The sequence below is a fragment of the Strigops habroptila genome, chromosome 5 (assembly GCF_004027225.2).
Source record: "Strigops habroptila isolate Jane chromosome 5, bStrHab1.2.pri, whole genome shotgun sequence".
In the NCBI taxonomy this organism is placed as follows: domain Eukaryota; kingdom Metazoa; phylum Chordata; class Aves; order Psittaciformes; family Psittacidae; genus Strigops; species Strigops habroptila.
The window spans coordinates 2,739,304-2,758,598 of NC_044281.2; the positions used below are offsets into that span (position 1 = coordinate 2,739,304).

General features: G+C 39.6%; 1 protein-coding gene across 1 annotated transcript in view; it reads right to left on the reverse strand.

Annotated features, from left to right (window-relative positions):
• PCNT (pericentrin) overlaps nucleotides 1-19,295 on the reverse strand; it is an 89,532-nt gene that overhangs the window by 56,596 nt on the left and 13,641 nt on the right. The window contains 14 exon segments of the mRNA XM_030486583.1: nucleotides 380-944; nucleotides 2,230-2,705; nucleotides 5,041-5,279; nucleotides 6,683-6,899; nucleotides 7,933-8,020; nucleotides 8,289-8,553; nucleotides 10,538-10,649; nucleotides 11,145-11,281; nucleotides 13,058-13,232; nucleotides 13,404-13,462; nucleotides 14,365-14,620; nucleotides 15,682-15,858; nucleotides 16,053-16,145; nucleotides 16,227-18,779. Of these exon segments, the coding sequence (XP_030342443.1) occupies nucleotides 380-944; nucleotides 2,230-2,705; nucleotides 5,041-5,279; nucleotides 6,683-6,899; nucleotides 7,933-8,020; nucleotides 8,289-8,553; nucleotides 10,538-10,649; nucleotides 11,145-11,281; nucleotides 13,058-13,232; nucleotides 13,404-13,462; nucleotides 14,365-14,620; nucleotides 15,682-15,858; nucleotides 16,053-16,145; nucleotides 16,227-18,779 (5,412 nt within the window).

A 19,295-nucleotide genomic window follows, 5' to 3' on the forward strand; every position in this document is an offset into this window, starting at 1 on the left:
TTCCTAGAGATGTAGCTTAACCACAGAATTGCATTTACTTTCTCCTGATCACTTCTGAAGAATTACATGGTTACTCTATCAGGCAGAGAAGCTCTGAGACACAAAATAGACAGACCCTCCAACCTGAACTATGTTAAAAATATTTACCTCATTTGTACCTTTTCCACACAGAAAACTCATTAGTCTGAACGTTTCAGGGAGGAGACCAACAGATGGACTTAATTGTCAGCTTCAGTTTCCTATTTCAGCTCACAATAGGGCCACACAAGAGTGTTAGTGGGAGGTTGTAAAAATACACCCCAAGAACAAGGGAAAAGGGCACCCCACACAATGTACCATGAAATTTCACCTTCTATGTCAAGTTTTCTTCCTGACTCACCTTATGAGCTGCTTCTGCTTCAACAGCCATGGCTTTAAGTTTTTCCATATGAAGGGTAGCTAGCTCAATTTTCAACTTATTTTGGGAAAGCTGAAGTTCTTCAGCATGCTTTAATTTCAACGTCTCTATCTCCTGATCCAAGCGTGCTTGACTCATTTTATCCTTTTCATGGAGCTGTTCTGTGTGCTGCTGCTGTAGCTTCTCAACAGCCTGACTGTGCTCATCTCTAATGTTCTGAATTTCACATAGGTAGGATGACTCCAAGGAATCCAGATTTGATAAGTGTTTAGCCTCCAGCTCATCGATTTGTGCCTGGTGCTTTGTCTGTAGTTCAGCAACACGAGCTTCAAGCTGGATCTGCTGTTTACTTTCTAGTGTCTCAATTTCAGCTTGGTGCTTTGTCTGAAACTCAGTTGTAAGAGACAAAATTTGCTGCTTATGCTTCTCCTGTAACTGCTGACTTTGGAGTTCCAGCTCATTGATGTGTTTCTCTTTCAGATCTTGCAGAAGAATCTCTTGCTCAGTTGTGAATTTCTGAGTCATGGCTTTGTGTTCCTCCATAAATCTGTATTATTTCCAAGAAAATTGAGAGAATATTGTCAAAAAAGCACTGCTTGTTTTGGTTTTAAACTGAACTAAAAATAAAAATCAAAGAAAAAGAAGGCGGCCTTACTTAGCCTCCACAAATCTGACTTTGTGTTTCAAACACAGAACTAATCCAAAGCAAGCCACAGTGATTTCATAGCCACATAATTGAAGGTTTATGCAGCGTCACTTGCTAGTATCTGGTTACTACTAGGTAGATTGGCACCTCTATTAAATTACTCACTAATAGAGAGCAACATACAAGCATCGTTCACTTTCTCTGAGAGAATACTGCCATATGAGAACATCTGGGATATAGCATACGCATTGTCTACACCTCAAATGTGTTGTCTGCAAGTAAACCAACTATCATAAGAATCATCTCGAAAAACATCTGGTTAAGACTGAGACATAAAACCACTATGGAAGTGGATGTGGGATACCTGGGGGCTCCTCCAAACTCATTTCAGCTCTCTGAGGTCTGCTTAAAGCTTGATGCAGAAGATTTAGTATCAGAGGTGCTGCAATTTACTGTGATCATTAACTATAGTATTTTTTGGATACAGACACCAATAATTAAAAAGTGATGGGCTATTTAAAGACTGAATTTCTACTTTCAGTGTTTCCTTACTCTAATTATTTCCCTAACCTTGTTCTGTGAAGATCTGTTTAGGGAGGAAAGAAGGGATCAATTTGAAGCAATGCATGCAAATACAAACACGCAGTTATTTGAGTGTTTCCTTTAACACACTTAAAACAATGGGTGCAGAAAGGGGAGGAAAAAGAAAGCAGTTACAGCTTTTCTGTTTAACCAGAACTGCAGAATACCATCTTCAGCCCATCAACCTCAGCATTCAGTAGTTAACACAAGCTTCATTCATTAGCTTGCTTAAATTCATTTGAATTGTTTGAAAACACTTGAAAAAAAACCTTTGAGAATGTTTCCACTTCCATGTCCTGTAACACTTCCCTTCCTCCAAGGCTGGTTTTCAGCTGTGTTGTATTCTTAACTGTAACAAACAGAACTTGACCACACTTCATTTGATTTCGTAGACTAAACTCAATGCATTTACATGAAGTAAAGTTGTGGATTAAACTGCAATGGACAGCATTACTGTTCCTTGGGAGAGTGAGCTTTACACACATGAAGTTAGATGGTGCCATCAAGCGACCAACTTACATCATTACCACTCTAAAATAAGAGAAAGCAGCAATAACAATGATTGAACTGCTAAGTGAAGAGTGCTCAAACACTCAGGACTTACTTGGTTTGTGCTTCCATAACTTTCAGTGCACATTCTTCCTGCAGACAAAGCGTGGCCTTTTCCATTTCTCTTGCCATGAGTGCTTTGGCTGCCTGCAGGTCAGCGTCATACTGCTCCTGAGCTTTCTGCGCAGTCTGTGCACTTGCAAGGCTGTCCTCTAGCTGCTGCAAGTTGTTTTGCTGCTCTTTTACCAGCTTCTCCAATTCCAGAATTTTGGCAGCCTGGTGATCTCGAAGTTGATTCATTTCAGCTTCACGGAGTTCAAACTCCTTTTGTAACTTCTGCTTCTCACATTCGCCTTTATTTTGCAGTTCTAGACGCAACAGTGATAACTTCTCCTCTGCTTGGATCCTCTGGTCTTCTCTTTCACATTTCCATTTGCTCTCTTTTTCTTTGTACATAGTCTCTATCTTCTGGACTTCTTCTCTGGCTTCTCTTAATTTATTCTTGTGATCCTCAGCCATTTCGTATTTTATCTGTGAACACAGTTTTGCATAAAATACCAAAACCAAACCGAAGCGTGTGAAGTGAACATTCTCAGGCATTTAAGGTCATGAAGAGATTCAATTCTTGCAGTGAAATAAAATACTGCTTACTTCCAAATAAAAGTAAGGCTGAAATGTCAATTTATAGCTATTTGAATTCAGTGCATTATTAAGAATTACCTGGGGTAAGGAAGAAAAAATTAAGGCAAAATTCTAGAATTAATAAGATACTCCATGTTCTTTCCCCTTGGGGCCACTTTCCTTCATTTCAGGAGTTCGGCTTAAAAATCAGAGTCCCAGCCTGGTTTGGGTTGGAAGGGACCTTAAAGCTCATCCAGTTCCAACCCCTGCCACGGGCAGGGACACCTTCCACTAGAGCAGGTTGCTCCAAGCCCCTGTGTCCAACCTGGCCTTGAACACTGCCAGGGATGGGGCAGCCACAGCTTCTCGGGGCACCCTGTGCCAGCGCCTCAGCACCCTCACAGGGAAGAACTTCTGCCTAAGAGCTCATCTCAATCTCCCCTCTGGCAGGTTAAAGCCATCCCCCTTGTCCTGTCCCTACAGGCCCTTGTCCAAAGCCCCTCTCCAGCTTTCTTGTTGGCCTCCTTTGGGCTTGATAAAAACCTCTTTTAAACCTCTCATCTCCTTCTGTGTTCCAGTTCCAGATACATATGCAGTGTCCAAGTCCATCACAAGGACAGTTCTCGTACATAGCATTAAAAGCAGCATAAAAACCACGTAGCATAAAAACAGAAGCCAAAGCACTAAATGATTGTTCAAGTGACAAAAGGCAGAAAAAGACCCTAAAAATATACTGAACAGATAAACAAATAAATAGTAAGCTAAGGAAACAACAGGGTCATCTCTTAAGAGAAAATTACAGGCTAGTAATACTACACAGGAGTGTAAAAGCAGTAATAGATCACATCGGTATGAAGTAGACTCTTTTCACTTGGAAAGTTCACTTTGAACAAATATTTCAGCATTCATTTATGCTACAACCTAAATGATGAGGCAGAAAAGACAAAACCCCCCAGGATTCTGATTAACACACAGTCCATGAAGATTTTTGTGGGATGCACTGCAGAGGCAATGGAGGAAATTGGTTCACTCTGTTTCTGAGAGGTAGAGACCAGACAACAAGCAAAATATGTATTTCCAGACAGCGGATCAGCATGTGGGCCAGGCTCATTTCAAACAACACATTCTGCATATGCTTATCTTTCACCCAGCCAGCAGTGCCACAAGCAACATCCTGCAGGTGGTAGAAGTAACTGTTAGTACTGAAGGCTTCACTACTGGAAGCTTCAGATGAGTCTCCATGTCATCTCCAGTCTGCAACTGTTTTCTCTGGCCTTCCCCACTGGATTTTAAGTCTGCAAAAGGACGCTCATTATCTCTCTCTTTAAAAAGGGAGGAAAAGAGAAATAAGAGCTTCATCCACCTAATTCTCCTAAGCATTCAAATACTAGAACAAATTAAGCAAAGAATTAACATCCAAGCTACGTTTATCCTCAGATGGGACAGCTGACTTAACAGGTAAGAGAGAAGGCTTGTAGTGAGGCAAGAGTTGGTCTCTTCTCCTGAGTAACAAGAGGGAATGGCCTCAAGCTGTGCCAGGGCAGGTTTAGACTGGATATTAGGAACAATTTCTTCCCCCAAAGGGTTGTCAAGCACTGGAACAGGCTGCCCAGGGCAGCGGTGGAGTCACCATCCCTGCAGGTATTTAAAAGACGTGTAGATGTGGCACTTAGGGACATGGTTTAGTGGCAGAGTTGGCAGTGAACAGTTGGGTTTGAATAACTTAAAGGTCTTTTCCAACCTAAAGAATTCTATGATTCTAAGGTGCCAGATAGATATTGACAGTGAAGGTAAAGAGCTGAGAGAATCCTAAGAGCTACACCAACGCAGAAATCTCTTCTCCAATTCTCTCTTCTTCCCTCAAAAAATGGTCTGAAAAATTATTTCTGGTTATTTGCTTCAAAGGCAGAAATTTCTTAGAAGGGACCTGTTCAGCAGAGGGTTTTTTCCATCTGCCCCAGTGCATTCTGCCGAATTCTCCATTGCCACATGACACGTCACAGTATGCAAGTGTACCGTGTTACTTTTGCACCAGGACACTCTGATGTACTGCAGGGAGATGTTCAGAATGAGGACCTTTTGTATTCTAATATTTGTGTGTATGCATGCAAGTCCATTTAAAGCTGAAGCTACCATCACTAACTAGGCACATCTAAAGATAAGTGCTGCTTCTCTCTCCTTTGGTCTTCCCAACAGATCTGAGCTTGCCCAACTCTCCGCCAAACAGTACTGTAATACATGTTACCTTTTCCATTTCATCTTTCAGATGCTTTTCATTCTGCACAAATGAATCTTTTTGTTTAGTAATCTCTTCCTTTAGATGCTCTATTTCTTCCAAAAGCTCTGCAATACGCTGTTTCTCAGAGTTGAGGAGGGAGAGCCTAGCTTTGTGCTCTTCCTCCAGCACAGACATGCGCTCAGCCACCTCCATTTCAACTTGACGTGCTGCATCTTGAGCGCTCTGTAGGCGCAGTTTGGTGATTTCTGAAAAGCAAAAAGAAAACCCATCAGTAAAATGACATTCTGGAACTTATTTTATTTTAGCAGGGTTTATTAATGCACAGAACTAAAGCTGAATGGGGTCAGCTGTGCAGTTTATCAGTAGCCATACTAACTAGAGATCAACAAGAAACTCTTATCAGGATGATTTCGTACTTTGTTCCATTTTAACATCACCTTTGAGATATATCAGTATCCACACACAAAGAATAATGGGGATGGATCAAGAAGCTTGTGGCAGGACCTCCCTTCCGCCAGCAACAGCCACAGACCTGACTTTTTTTTGGGGCAATGTAATGGCAGATTCATTCAAGTTTTATCTCCTCTTTTGCACATGCTTTTTACACAAGGCATTTCCCAAAAAAGGCAGATGGGACAAATCTCTAAACATTCCATTTTAAGCACTTTTTTTATATACTGCCTAGTATTAAAAAGAAAAATAAATAAGAAATATAACTGCAAATGTTAAAAGTTGTACTGATCCTTTTAACCAACATACAGTGGAATATAGTTATAGCTGTGTGTTACATAGCTAACTGTAAATTATGGATTATAAAGTCATACTATGCTCCAAGATCAACATTGCAGATAGAAGAACTGCCACGATACCTTACCTGCACCTCAACAATATGTGCATTTCACACTGAATCAATACACGGCAGTATATTTCTATAAATTACAACTCCAAGAAAAGCAGCAATGGTTAGGAAATTACATCAATCCATGATCACATCAGAAGTCTCATTAAATTTAGTCTTAAGAGGAACTTTAACCTGAACTCCCCAGCAAAAGAAACCTATTACAAATTCTGCCCCTCAGAAATACTTTGTGTTCAAAAAATTCATCCTAATACATCTGCCAACTAGTGGAAAACACAGGAGAAAAAGGAAATATTAACATTAAATGAGCAGATGACTCTCAAACCCACAAAAGAAACACAGGCAAAAGAGGTATGGAACATAGATCAGAATTGGGTGTACTCTATGGAACTGGCCTGTTTCATGCGAATAGAGGAGGCATTTAACATAGTTGACAGATAAAACTAAGAAATTCTCAAATAAATATTAATTCAGGAATTGACAGTGCCCTCCCAGGCATCAAGAATGAAAACCTGATCAACTCCTTTTAGCAACTGCTCCACAGCTGTAGTACATTTTACTACAGAATAATCAACTTCAGGTCACCATATCTTTTATGGGCTTGTTGAGTTGTGCTACCAAAGGCAAAAAGCAAAGTGCTCGATGTCAGGGATTAACATGTGTTAAGTGTTCCCTATAGTTTATAGTAGATAATAACAAATTGAAAACTTAAAAAGCCTATTTAAAGGAATATATAAAGCCACACAAGCAGCTTACTGTTTTACTTCCCAGTCTGTCAGATCATCTTACCTTTTAAATGTTCTTCTGAAAGCTGGGCACGGAGCTGCTCAAGTTCTAAACAATGCTGTCTTTTAATTTCCTCAATTTCTGTTCTACATTTGTCTGACAGATCCATCTTCATTTTCATTAGGTCCTCTTTATATTGAAGTGCAAGGGAAGACCTTAAGGAATCTAATTCATACCTGTGTTGCTCTTTAAGTTGTACCTGCAAACAGGCAAGTTCTTCCTACACAAGAAATGGGTTAGAGAAAGACATCTTGAGCTTTGAAGAAACCATGCCAAGTATCTTTCAGTGGCAGCAGCAATATAAAGCACCTGCCCGACATGCATATATCTGGTTTCCAAAAAACCTGCTGGCTTTGCTCTGTTCCTGCTGCTCCATCTGCTGCTACAGCAGCAGAGCCCCTCAGATAGATACTCTTTGGAACCATGCCACAAGGCAGTTTTGAGCTTCAGGAGCTGTTTGAATATATAGCAGAGGGGGAAGTCCCACAAGCATCTGGGCAGAGAAACTATCAACTCTCAGCAATTAAGAGACCCTTTTGTGTACACCACGGAACTTAAAAGTAACCATCTACTATGCATGCAGCTTCATACTCAGCTAGGTAATCAAACAGCAAGAAAATAGGTATGATGTGTACATTTCTCACAACTCATGCATTTTTTGAGTGATTTACTAATGAAATTGAGCTCATGCTATCTTGGGAGTGTCTTTTCCCCTTGTCATTCCCTCATTAAGAAAAAAATATACTAATTTTATAATTCATTTAAAAAATAAAAATCTAAAGCCAAAACCAAAAGGAAAAATCCTTTTTGAAATGCTCAGTCCACTTCAAGTAAGTTGAGCAAAGAAGTAAGTTCTTAAGTTACAATAAGGTACATAAAAATAGGTGTGTAAATGGAAGCGGGACCAAATTAGCAACTGCATTTGAAGAGAACAGGCAGCAATAAAAGGCGCAACTACTACAGAAGCTATAGAGAAGAGAAACAACATGAGTTCTGCACTTGTGTAGAAAAGCTTTGATAAGCTCCTTACTAGGCACAGGATAACCCAAACAAAGGACACAAAACCACAGAACACTGTTTCATCTGTTCTGCTAGGCTGAGAACTGATAATTTACAATATACTTGTCAAAAATAATTAAGCCTTAATAAATGTCTCAAATTACTAACTATTTGCTAAGAACTAGGAATCAGACATCAATTTTCATATAGGTCATGTAATGAACAGTAGAATTTTAATATACCAAAAATCCTACCTGATGATGCTCCAGCTGTTGATTTAGCTGAACAAGTGTATCCTTTCTCTCTTTCTCAGCAGCCTCTTCAAAAACTGTGACAGAAGAACTAAGAAAAAGGGTTTCAAGTTTAAGATTGTAACGTGTCACAAATTAAGTGAACTTGCTGATTTACGATGTAGTACTGAAAGTAGGCACAGAGCAATTGTAACAACTGCTCAGGACTGAACACTCATGACTTCCATCACTGGGTTTCTAACTACAGATCACCTAATGCTCAATCCCAATATATTTAGAAGCTAACATCATCTTTAGTATTAAAAATATAATGCAAGCAATGCTGTCATAAGATAAGATAGGGGAAAAGGAATAATCACCTCATGTCCCCTGCTTGATCTTGACTCATTTCCAACTCTGACAGTGAATATTCCTTCAGCTCTTGCAGTCTCTGATGCAGCAAAGTCAACTCTTCTCTGTAGTTTTCTTCAGCAACTCTTAGCTTCTTTTCAAAGTAAAGTCTCAGTTGTTCCAATTCAGCTTCATGCTCACTTTTTCTCTGCTGACACTGCTGTTCAAATTCTTGTTTTAAATGCTCTATTTCTTCCACCTGTGATGCACGAGCCAGGAGCTGCTCTTTTAGCTCTGGAATGGAGGCAAAACCAACTCAAGTACTCAGAAGCACGTATCTTTAGGCTAAATCATTCTGTGAAGATCAGCCATATTTTAGTTGTTGAGACAGCAGTAAAATGTTATACCAGAGGCTACATAAGAAAATAAACTTCTAAAGACAAAACATTCCTTTGTGAGTAAACCTACGTTCTCCATTTACACTGCATTCAGAGAAACCATCCTCCTCATGACAAGAATCAAAGCTACCAGAAAACTGTTAGACCTCCTCATTTCCTTGTGTTTCAGGTCTGGGCTAGTAACATGCAGAGTCATGCAATATTGCTTAATCATCACCCATGCTCATTGTAGCAGGGACTAGTAACAACACCAATGGGATAGGCAAGGGGAGTCCAATCTGGCATGGGTATGTTTTGCCTAACCAGCAAAGTCTGCCAGCACAACATTAACCCTGAGAAGTGTTTAACAGTTTTGAACTGGCATGTCATTTGTCCATCAGAGCAGTGACCCCTTGATCCAGCTGCCACGTTGTGAACCCACCACCACAAGTCTTCAAATCAATCCAAATGCATTGTCAAAGGATCACTCAAGTGAAGAAAGGCAGAGTAAAACAAACCACTTTTAAGATCTCACACGCCAAAAGAGATATCCTCACCTGGACCATGGGCTTGCACTCTGGTTTCACCATCTCAAGCAAGATGAAGGAGAAACAAAAAGGGTCCAAAGAATGAGAATGTAAGCAGTTAGAAACATGGAGAGACATTTGAAATGTTAATAAAGATCAGGGCTACAGAGAGGAAATATAAGAATTCCAGCAAATACTATAAAGTGCTATCTGCTATAATTTTGTAATATCAGAGACCTGAAAAAGTCAAGGTAAAGTCTGACTAGATAGACTGTTTTGTTTTAAATCTTGAAACAGAAATCTTAAGCTATATAAAGCATATGGTCAGATTTGATCCAGTTGTTACTTTCTCTCAGGCTTTAAAACCTTTTCATAAGTTTAATGCAGATACACATAAGACTAATTCTAGTGTCAGGTGTCCCTGCCCACGGCAGGGGGTTGGAACTAGATGATCCTAAGGTCCTTTCCAACCCAAACCATTCTATGACTCTATAAAACCTGTTATCTTTAACTGCTGTGCGCAATGTTCACCTTTTTTTTGCTTTTAGATTTAGAGTATATGTTTATTTTAAACAGAAGCATCATCATGGAAAAAGGAGGGTATTTTTAGCCCTATAGGAAAACAACGTTATCATTCATTCTGATTTCAGAAGTATCACCTGAATGTTTTCGGTTTAACTTAGAGATATCTTTAATCCAGGGCTTTTCTATATTGAAGAATTAATAGCCTTTCAAAAGATGATGAATCTCCACTTTGAGTGTCAATGAAAATGCATAACTTGCCTCAAAACCCAAAGGGGGAAAAAAAAGCCACTTCTACCTCAAGATATAACCTAATCACAATTTTAAAATATTTCTGCCTTTTTGCCTTTAAGCAGACTCCTCTCTTCATTATCTATAAATAAAATAGCCACAATAAACTACCTGAAATCATAAACTAAGCAGTGAGCTTTACTGCCTACCTACAATTAACAGTTTGCTCAATTGAATTCATACCTGCTCCCCTACTGAATACAAATAGGAGCATGTGATTGCATTGACCAGCATTTTCTCCCTTTTTTAACTATATCACACTTAATTTGACATTGCAATGAAAAATGTTTGGTTTTCACTAACAATTTTGATAGTGTGCAGGAACGGAGTGGGAAGGGAAAAGAAAACCACAGGAGGGAGCTTTTCTCCATAGCGACACCATACTTTTTGACGCTGCAGGATCAACTACTCATCTGACACTGACTCACCTCTCACTTCAGAAACAGAACACTGTGACCTACCTGTGTGTTCTAGTACATGAGTACAAGTATTTTGTGTCAAAAATGTGTACTTCTATATGAAGAAGAGGCAAAAAAGGAAGTGCTTCAGTTTTCGACCTACCACTTAGCTCTTGTCGATTTGCTCGGGTACTGTCAAGCTGAGACCAAAGGTGCCTGACTTCTTCCTGTGAACGAGTCTTGAGTTCTTCATGCATGACCTGAAGTTTCTCCAGCTATGGAAGACATGTTAAAAAACCAAAACCCATCAACTTCTTAAAACAATTTTGTTCTAATTGCTTATTTGATAAGCAACAGACAGTTCTGTCGGAAATAGGTAGAATGTCTTAGTGGCAATCTCAGCTCCTCATCCAGGCTATCAGAGATGCTGAGTAGCACTTGACTGTTAGACCCACTCCTCAGAGAGAGGAATTTATTCTTGATGCCATATTTATCATCGGGGCAAAAATAAAGTTTTAGCTATATAAAAATGAAACATAAGAACCAGAAAATTAAGCATACAAGTACAGAGGAAGAAAAAGCACCAAACGGCACAAAGACAACTGCATTCAAAAGATTTTGAATGACTAGAGAATCCCAGAGTATTTACCTGCTTCATGAGTTTTAGTGTGTCAATAAAATCCCTAAATACAAGCAAGTCACCAAAATTATGTGTATGTTGTTTAGTTTTTGCTACATAGAATCAAACATGAGTATTTATTATTTTTCACCTCTTTCTGAAGATTCTCTTCTTTTTCTTGGCTTTTCATCTTCATATTTTCTAGGAGTTGGTTATGTTCAGCCTGCAGCTGCTGTTGTAATTCTGTAATGGCTAACTCGTGTTGCTCCTCCAGTTCTACACATTTTACTAAAATCAAAAGTGAGTTCTGTTATACCATCATCCCAGTTACTGAATAACTTGTACAACTTTTATGCAACTAAAGTAGAAATGCACGTCTCTAGACTAGAATGGTAGCTCAGAGAGAATCACTAAATACTTGAAGAATAAAGCATTTGAAAGTCAAACATTTCCACATAGTGCTTCCCAGTCTCTGTATCCCATGCTGTTAGCCAAGAGATAACCAACAGCAGTGCTGGAGGAATGAGCATCTGCTCTCTGCATACATGAACAAGCATCCTGGACTAGAAGCCCACATACAGGGAATCAAGCATATCTTTAGATGCTACAAACACAGAATTTCTCCTATGACCACACTCAGCAGAAGGCAGAAGAAGAGATGAACAGGCAGGACTAGGAAAGCTCACACCAAGTATGCTCTGCCTCAGCACTGAGCACTCTCTGAACCCTGTAAACGTGCTACTACCTCATTCAGTCAACACATCTTGACCTGCACAGAAAGAATCTGCAATCAAGTGACCACATTTCAGCCCCAGTGAGCTGCAAGGGATGCCATGTTATCCTCACAGAACAGATTTTAATGATACAGGATCAGGGAAATCCAGTAAAGCTAGTGCAGGCTGGGAAGAACAAGCATGTCCTCACAGCAGCCAAAGGTGAGCCAAACACTGTGAAAGTATCCAGTCCTTGGCAGGCCAAAAAGGCTGCTCTTCACTTCTGAAACCTGGTCCTGCTGCCTGCCTGCCAGCATCATCCAACACCCTTAAATAATGCATTTGCATTTACCTGTAGCGAGCATTAGAGAATCACAGAATGATTGAGGTTGGAAGGGACCACTGGGGGTCATCTAGTCCAACCTCCATGCTCAAGCAAGGTCCCACAGAGCACATTCCCCATTTCCCATGTCTCTCACCTGCATAGTGCCTCAGAGGCTAGGCAACCTGAGCAGTTATCTCTCTTCACTTCTTGGCACACCATATCTTGTAGTTCCTTTTCATGCCATCACTGACAGCAAAACTGACACTCTTGTGGCAGTCAACCACTATCTTGACAAACACGTCAGATTCTGAGATACACACAAACTTTTCCTAGTTTTATCTCCTATGTGTGCCTCAGCAAAAGGCATAAACAGACATACCTCATCTAGAGTTCATTTTTCAAGTTAAGGAAAACCTCAGTTACAGGTTACTTCCAAAACAGTGTCTAAAAAAAGCTACTATTCCATTAAGTTTTAACTAGTCCCACTGCAAACCTATTGGGTTTTTTGTTAGAAGAAGCTCCTATTGATAATAATCAATAGAATTTTGATTAATTCACTAACCGCCAAAGCTGGTTTTCAGCTGGAAGCAAAACAGTACCTCCCTTTAATACGCTTGAAGGAAAACACAGTCCATCTCATACCCTACAGAAGTCAAAGCACAAGACAGCTAACTAGGCTTTAAACAATCTTTCATTTACATAGAACCACAGACTGTTTTGGGTTGGAACGGACCTTAAAGTTCATCCAATTCCAACCCTCTGCCACAGGCAGGGACACCTTCCACTAGAGCAGGTTGCTCCAAGCCCCTGTGTCCAACCTGGCCTTGAACACTGCCAGGGATGGAGCAGTCACCACCTCTTTGGGCAGCCTGTTCATGTGTCATCCTGTTTTCAAGAGAGTCTTATGCCATTGGCTCAGTTTTTGAGTACATGGATATATTTGCTTTTTATACAGGTTCTAAAAACACTTAGCTAGCTTTGCCATTATTCAATAAATACAACTGCTTCCCACACTATGGCACTTACTTTTAGACTGTTCATTCTCCAGAGAAAGAACACCCAGCTCTGTTTTGACTTTTTCCAATTCCATTTCCAGAGTTTTCTGCAGTTCCACCATTTCAGTCTGATGTTTTGCAGACAGCTCTTCAACCATGTTTTTTAAATGCATATCAGACTCCAATTCCCAATCTCTTTTGAGAGTCTGAGAGAAGAAGATTTGCATTATTAAAGCAAACACACTTAATAAATGAGTACTTTTCTCCTTCATTTATTTGTCCTCTACAATAAACGTGTAGTGAACGCAAGACTTCTACCATCTCTAGTTTACTGAAAGGAGTTTAACTTTTTCTCGTATGAAGAACAGAATTTGTACCTCTAATGCCTGGGTATGTTTCTCTTCCATTTCCAATTCTATTTTCTTTCTCTGATCAACTGTGAAGTAAAATACTTATTAATAAATATACATTAAATGTTATGATTAAACGATAAGTAGAAATATGGATGAGATTACCATTTTCAGCATCAAACACAAGGGTAGGCATGCAACAGTGTAAGGTAGCAGGTTCTATCCAAACCCCCACCTTTAACCCTAAAGATATACATTCAAATGCCTATCAGTGTCATTTTAGATGCTTGCATTTCAGTGCACATCACTCTGAAGTGTTTGAATCATCTCTGTCTCCAGAGACACAGCAAAAGAGTCTCAGGCAGCAGCAAGAAGGAAACTCTCTTCAAATTTCTTCTAAGAATGCCTAAGAAACAGACTGCAAGACAGATGTTGTTATCTGCTCTGTTATCACTGACACCAATGGCTTCTTCCTTCCCAGCTCCTCCCCACGATTGATTCCAACTCCTTCAGCACACACCTTGGTCTGCAGGAACCCTGCAAGAGCCTATCAATCCCCTTCTCACAGCTTCAAAGTACCATTGCCTTAGCTTGCAACCTTATTTCAAGCGTTTCAGTGGGAAATGAGAACTCAGAGATGGTGCCAGCTACCCAGCTAATGGTCCAGTAGAGAAAGAAATATCATCTAAGTGACAAGACAGTGTCCCAGCATTCAGGCGAGTTGGGACATGGCCAAGCATCGCCTCCCTGAGGAGAAATGTCTTTCCTCCAGACCCCCAGGTAACAGTATCCACAACTCCCCACCAGGATTCTTCCACCATCTGATTCAGAGTTCTCCTTCTCAGCCTCTACATTCAAGAACTCCTAAGTGGTTACATTTATATTACTGTATTAATGTGCCAGCTCTACACTAAGACAGGAACCTGTGGAGGAAGACAAATACTGATGGGGTTTCAATGTCTGGTCCGTTATTCCCAAATTTTAATACCTAGTTCTTGCTGATGCTTTGACTTTAGGTCTTCTTTTTCCTTCAGACATTGTTCTTTAATCTTCTCCCACTCCAGCTGATGGCGGCTCTGCAGAATTGCTACCTCTTGAGCACGCTTATCATTGAGCATCTCCCGGAGTTCCACGAGGGCAGTTTCCTTTTCTTTTCTCAAGTTAGACTGGGTAAGCTCAAGCTGAGAGGTATGCATGTTATTTAAGCTTAGACGTAAAGCTTCCAGTTCAAGGCTGTGCAGTGTCTGTAATGGAGAAAAAAAGAAAGAAAAAGGTTTTTTTCCCTCCCCTCTAAAAAAATACATTCACTTTTTTCACAGTCAGTTTAACACATCTAAGTTTTGCCTTTCTGCACTTGGAGAGTGTTTCGTCATGGCAGAAGAATGTTTTTTGAAGACAGAACCCTGAAAATAAGCTGCTTTTAATTACAGTAAGATTTGTATAACATTTTCCATGCAAAATGCTTTCCTTGCCTGCCTCTTTACTTCATCTCCTACCAAATACCTTGTGTCTATCCACTTCCTCACAATGTCAGATCAGAACACAAGCTCACCCCAATCTTTTGTTGTCTATTAAGAAAAATTCCTCATATTTGCTCGTGGTTACAATTTAAGAAGCAAATTTCTGAAGTGGTATTGGAAAAGTGAAATAAAATTCACCATGCTTCATTAAAAAAAGGAGTGTTAAATATCCAACAGTTAGAAATGGCAGCGAAAATAGACCAACCAAACTTTTTAATTCTTAAATAAACTAAACGCTACAGCAACACCTTGTAATTAGACCTAACACTGGATGCATTTCTTCCCATTTCAAGTTTGCATTTAGTGGAAGTGTTCAAAAACCCAGTATATAGTGAGAGGAAAAGGTCAGGTTCATACACCTGAGTTTAGCAATAAAGCATTCCGAATTACATTAGTGGGATAAGTAAAAAGTGGGAGGGGGCTGGTATTTTCTTTGAATTCACTTATTAAACTTATCAAGACACGAAAAATGACAAAGTTGGGCTTTTGGGGCTTGGTTTTTTTGGTTGGTTGGTTTTGGTGTTTGGGTTTTTTGGCTGTTGTTTTATCTTGGTTTTTTAACCCATCAATTTCAGCATCCTGTTTTCTGCAAAATCAACATTGAAATATAATTGCAGTGAGGATCCTGGAGAACTGTAGAAAATATCTACTACCACCCACCACTCCTAACTCTTCAATGGCAGCACTACATAAAGGAGTTCACATTGCATGCACCAAACCCAAGGAGCTGCCTTTTGCAACAGCCAGGTAACCACTGCAGTAATTCCTGTGCTCCTGTATTTCACCTGGGCTTGGAGCTGAGCCTGCTCAATCTCTGCTTTGTGTGTGGCTGCCATTTGCTGCCGAAGTTCATCCAACACGAGCTGCTGTTCTTTATTTAGCTCAGCACGGAGCTTCTCCATTTCCTCTTCATGTCTAGTGATCAGCTCAGAGATTTCACGATCATGTTCTCGTTCATGTACCTGCAGAGAATACTCAGCTGAAGAACTTGATTCAACAAAATAACTAGAATTCTCCCCTCCTCCTGACCCCAAATCAAAAACACCATGGAAAAAAACTCCAATCATGAGATGTTGGCATCTCCAAAACATTTATACTGCTTAAAAAACATAAAATGAGTTTACTTCTCTGAAATCAACCCAATTACAGTATTTACCTTTTTTATTAAAGAAATCTGTTCCTTCTTTTCATCTTCCAACTTTTGCTGGTTTTCTACTTTATCTTTTATTTCAGCCTTTAATTCTTCTATCTGCAAACAGGCATACAAACATTTACAATGACTACCTTAAGCATTCTGAAACCTCCCAAGCCTCCCTCTTGGGTTTCCTACCTCTTTCTTGTGTGTCAAACTCACTTTAGTTAATTCAGCACAGTGCTGAGTCTCCATTTTATCTATTTCCTCTCTGTAATGTTTCACCATCTTGGCTTGTGCCTCCTCTGCAGCTTGTGCAGACTGAAAGGATTCCTGCAAGCGAGTCTCAAGCTCCAAATGAGCCTTCTTCAAATGGGCAATTTCTTCAGTCAACTGGCTTTTTTCCTCACTGTATTCAGTACTTTTGGCCTTTATTTCAGCATTAAGTTTATGGATTTCTAGGTTGCTGAAGTTTAACCTCTCCTCATATTCCAGTCTTTCACACTCCTGTATTTCTTTGAGGTTCTTCACTTCAGCATTAAGGTCCTGTATGTTTTTCTCAAGATCCTCAATGATGCTAGCATTCTCTGCTAGTGCTTTTCCTGCTTTTATCAGATCCACCTCCACATCAGATAATCTCTCTCCTAAGGCTGTTTTTTCCTCCAATAAGAGTGCTAATTTTTGTTCTTTATTATTTATTTCAGCTTTGAGCAACTCCTGTTCTTTTAGCAATGTCTCTTCAGATACGGTTTTCTGACCAAGCAGCTCTGCTATTGTCTGGTTTTTAGCCTTCTGAGCATCAAGCTGGCTTTGCATCTGATCCCTCTGACTTTGCAAAGCAGCTAACTGACGACCAAAAAGAGACTGTACTTCACTTGTTACAGAATCAGAAGCTGTTTTCTGCTCTTGAACGTCTTTCACTAATTGCTCCTGAGTTCGCAGCTGCACCATCAACATTTCTCTTTCCTCCTGGAGGTCTTTTATCATTTCTTGCCAGGTAGACAATTTTGACACTTGTGTTGAAGTTTCTCCATCCTCACCCTGCTGCCTCATTAGAAACATTATTTTGTTTTCAAGTTCTTTCTCCTTCTCTGCTTTTTGAAGAAGTTGTTTCTCACAACAGATCCGTGCTTCACGTTCCTCATCCAGTTCCACACGCATTTGAGAGAGCTCAGCCATTACTTTTTCCCATTTTCCAATAGCTTCTTGGGTCTCCTGATAAGATTTCTTCAAGGCTGACTCCTTCTCATGGAGTTGCTCATTTAGCTTCAGACATCTCTCTACTAAATTGGTTGTCTCATCATCCTTTACATCAACATCATGGTCACTTATTTTGCTTTGGTGCAGGGAGCTATCTGACAAAAATGAAACAAAGGCCTTTGCACTCACCTCAGTCTCTTCAAAAGTCTCTTCAGCCAAATCACTAGGATGTCTTTCCTCATCAAGACCAAAGCTTAATGGAGATAGAAAGTCTCTGCTGGCTTCTAGAAGCACACTACTGTCTAACCCATACCTACTGCACCTACCTTCTTCAATGGCATAACCTTCAGAAGTGCTGGATGCATATGACTCTCTTGGTCTCTCTGTGGAGATGAGGTATTTAGCCAATATACCTTCATCACCACTGAAAAGCCCCAGTTCTGGCAAGTGTTCTTGAGACAGGTTACCAGCTTCACTATTTTCATTATTCTCTGTGATCTCTGAATTCTTAATTTCTATTAATTGATTCCTTGAGGAGTCTACTCCGAAGCCATGATGAAACTCTAGTTCTTCATGAACTAGCTCATCTTCATCTGTCAACTGGTGTGCTTTATTCCACATCTCATCAAGCTCTGCTCTCATCTCTGAAAAAGTCTGGTTTTCCCTCAATTTCATTAACGTTTCATTGGAAACAATCTCTTCATCATGCTTTTGCCTTATGTCTATAGTGTTTTTAGCCTCACAAAGTTGCTTCTCATTTAATTCCTTGATAAAAGAATTCAGTTTCTGAATCTTTCCATTCGAGGACTGTTTTTCTTGTTCATATTGCTCATGAAGTTGCTTCTCATTTAATTCCTTGATGAAAGAATTCAGTTTCTGAATCTTTCCATTCGAGGACTGTATTTCTTGTTTATATTGCTCAGCTTCCTTGAGCTGCTCTTCTGCATCAGAAAGTTGCAACTTAAGGCCATCAATTAACTCCTTGTATTTAGTCTCAATTGAAGATTTTTCTCTCTGGAAGTCTTCCTGTTGGTTCTCAAGTTTCTTTCTCAAAGATTCTTTATTAATTTCGGACTCATGAAGGCTATTATTTAAGTCAATTATTATGCCATTCAAACTCTGAACATGCTCTTCAGAATTCAGAGCACAGAGTTCTTTTTTTAACTCATCAAGTTCATTCTTATATTTTAAAATCATTTCTTCTTCATATACCCGCTTGGCTTCTGCAATTTCTCTTCTGTGGCACTTCTCCAGCTCTGCCCTCAAGTTCTCCAACTGTCTGCGAATATCCTTCTCGTGACTGATTTTCAGTTCTTCAATGTGGTGTTGTTCTTTTATTTTGGATAAAGCTATTTCATTTTTCAAGTCTGTTATTTCTGAGTCCCGGAGAGAAAGGGTATGTTGTAGTATAGACAAGCTAAATCTTTCTGATGCCAGTAGATCTTGGAGACTTTTAATATCTTGTTCTTTTTCTTCTGTGCTTTTGTGTAGCTGTTGCATTGTATCTTTCATATTCTCTTCCGTTTGGGCAAACGTCTTTTCTTTGGTATTCTGAAAAATAAAAAATAAAAAAATTGCATATTAAATATGCCATTGAAATATGTTTTAATTTCCTTAAGCCTCATGCTTTCAATTTATCTTCCTAAATAATATCTACTGTTAAGTGCAAGACATATCATTGGCCTAGGCAACAGGATTTTTAACCACATCCTTGAGAGTGGAAAGGATTACTGAAAGACTGTGGTAACAAACGTGGTAACAAATATCAAATTGTCTAAGCAATAACAAATGATGTGCCAGTGAGTCCAAAAAGAAAGAAAATAGTGGCTGTCTCAAACTTCAGCTATTTTAATTAAAATAAAATAAAGAATATCAGAGCTACAGATGCCTCTCCAACTCACATCCATTTATAAAGAGAAAACACCTCCCGCAGGCAGAAGTAGGCCAATGTAAGAGCCATGTCATATTTTGGCTCATCTGACTCACTTAAAAGCTTAAGGCTTCTACCTGTGGCATTGCTGGTTATGTGCTTAAAGGAAATCGGACCTTTTAGGCTGTTCCTTTAAT